General features: G+C 45.7%; 1 protein-coding gene across 1 annotated transcript; it reads right to left on the bottom strand.

Moving 5' to 3' along the window:
* Positions 1 to 445: 445 nt before the first annotated feature.
* LOC107517352 (olfactory receptor 52K1-like) lies at positions 446 to 1390 on the bottom strand. The gene has a single exon (XM_016157934.2). The coding sequence runs from the start codon at positions 1388 to 1390 to the stop codon at positions 446 to 448; it is 945 nt and encodes a 314-aa protein (XP_016013420.2).
* Positions 1391 to 1892: the final 502 nt, after the last annotated feature.

Here is a 1892-nt window from a genome sequence, read left to right as displayed (position 1 = left end):
CAGAGTGACTAAAGAATGATTCCTGCATCAGATGAAATGTTGGTACTCACTTAGGTCCTGAGTAAATAATTAATCAAATTCTCAGTGACTTGGAATAGAAACAAATACTCTCAGTCTTCTCTTAATGAACTTGCAAGCACCTTTGTGATTTTAGGTAATATCAACAAAAGAAAAGTGGGTTAAAGTCTTTGTCAAGCTCATGATGGGAGTGAGGACACTGAGGAGATGGTAAAGTCAGCAGTTTGAGTCCAGAGGACTGAAACCTTGAGTCCTGATCACACTGATGACCCTGTGTGTTTCACGATCTCATTTATAACATTTTTCATCACACCAGGAAACAACTAAACAAAGATTCTGGCAGCACATAGGTCCTATCACATCCACGCACCCCCGCTCCAGCATTCAACCTGGACCACTCTTTCTCCATCTGCCCCTCATTCTCCATTTACACATCCTTTCTCAGAAATACTCCGAAGACTCGCTCACGAATCTGCTTCGTCTTGATCCCATAGATGATAGGATTGACCATGGGTGGAAAGAGCATATAAAAATTGGCAAGGAGAATATGCACATGTGGGGCAGCTCGTCGAGCTACACGGTGCATGACTGAGGAGATGACCACAGGTGTATAGAAGGCTAAGATTGCACCTATGTGAGACACACATGTCCCAAAGGCCTTATAGCGGGCCTCCTGAGAGGTAAGCTGTAGAACCGCCCGAAGGATGAAGACATAAGACAGGACAACAAAGAGCAGATCCAACACCACGATAAACACAGCCACAGCAATGCCATAGATATTGCTGAAGTGAGTGTCCCCGCAGGCCAGCCTGACCACAGCCATGTGCTCACAGTAGCAGTGGGCAATGATGGGGCTTCGACAGTAGTGGTAGCGCCTGAGCAGAAAGGGGCCCGGAGTGGTTAATGCCACAGCCCGAGTCACAACAGCCATGCCAATCTTGGTGATAAGGGGCCTTGTAAGGACCGTGGTGTAGTGCAGTGGCTTGCAAATGGCCAAATAGCGGTCAAAGGCCATGGCTAGCAGCACTGCTGACTCCATGATAGAGAAGGAGTGAAGAAAGAACATCTGGACCAGACAGGCATAGAAGTTGATCTCCTGATCTCTGAACCAAAAAATAGCCAGCATTTTGGGAAGTGTTGTAGAAGACAGAACCAGATCGATGGTTGCCAACATGGCCAGAAAGAGGTACATGGGCTCATGGAGGGTTACGTCAGCCTGGATGATGAAGAGAAGAGTGCAGTTGCCAAGCAGGGCCAGAGTGTAGGCTGAGCAGAAGGGAATGGATATCCAGATGTGTAAATGTTCCAGGCCTGGGATCCCCATCAACAAGAAGACTGCTGGATGGGTCGAGGTGATATTGGAGGTTGACATGGCAACTGGAAATTTTCTTCCTCGAGTCTGTTTTCACGGGGCCCTTCTAGAAAGTATCCAATGTCAGCCGAATTATAGCTCTCACGTTCAAACTCTGAGCATTCACAAGGGAAGATTAGCCCTGAATCCCATTTCTAAACCTTAAAAGAAATTACAAAATCATTCCAATATGCACTGTGAAATATCTCTGCCCTGAAGGTGCTTATAAAATTATTGGGTGACCAGGACATTAAATCGCAGTAGAGCTAGGATCACAAGGCAGCCTTAATAAAGGAATCGAGTCGAGCAAGAGATTTCTGTGATCTTAGTGAGGCTAAGGACAGCTTTGTAAGAAATGTAGATTCCTGCTCAATTCAAATCTTACCCAAAAACACTCACTGCTCTCCTGTGGCCTCCCAACTCAAGCTACACTCCTAACTATGAAAGGAGAGTCTGTGTCCTGAAACATCAAGCTTGGCTGTATAAAAAATAATTAAGCCTGGTATTTTCTGATAATTCTCTT

Source organism: Rousettus aegyptiacus, unplaced genomic scaffold (assembly GCF_014176215.1).
Source record: "Rousettus aegyptiacus isolate mRouAeg1 unplaced genomic scaffold, mRouAeg1.p scaffold_m13_p_5, whole genome shotgun sequence".
NCBI lineage: Eukaryota > Metazoa > Chordata > Mammalia > Chiroptera > Pteropodidae > Rousettus > Rousettus aegyptiacus.
Note: the sequence above shows the minus strand (reverse complement) of the source record. Positions and strands in the feature narration are given on the sequence as shown.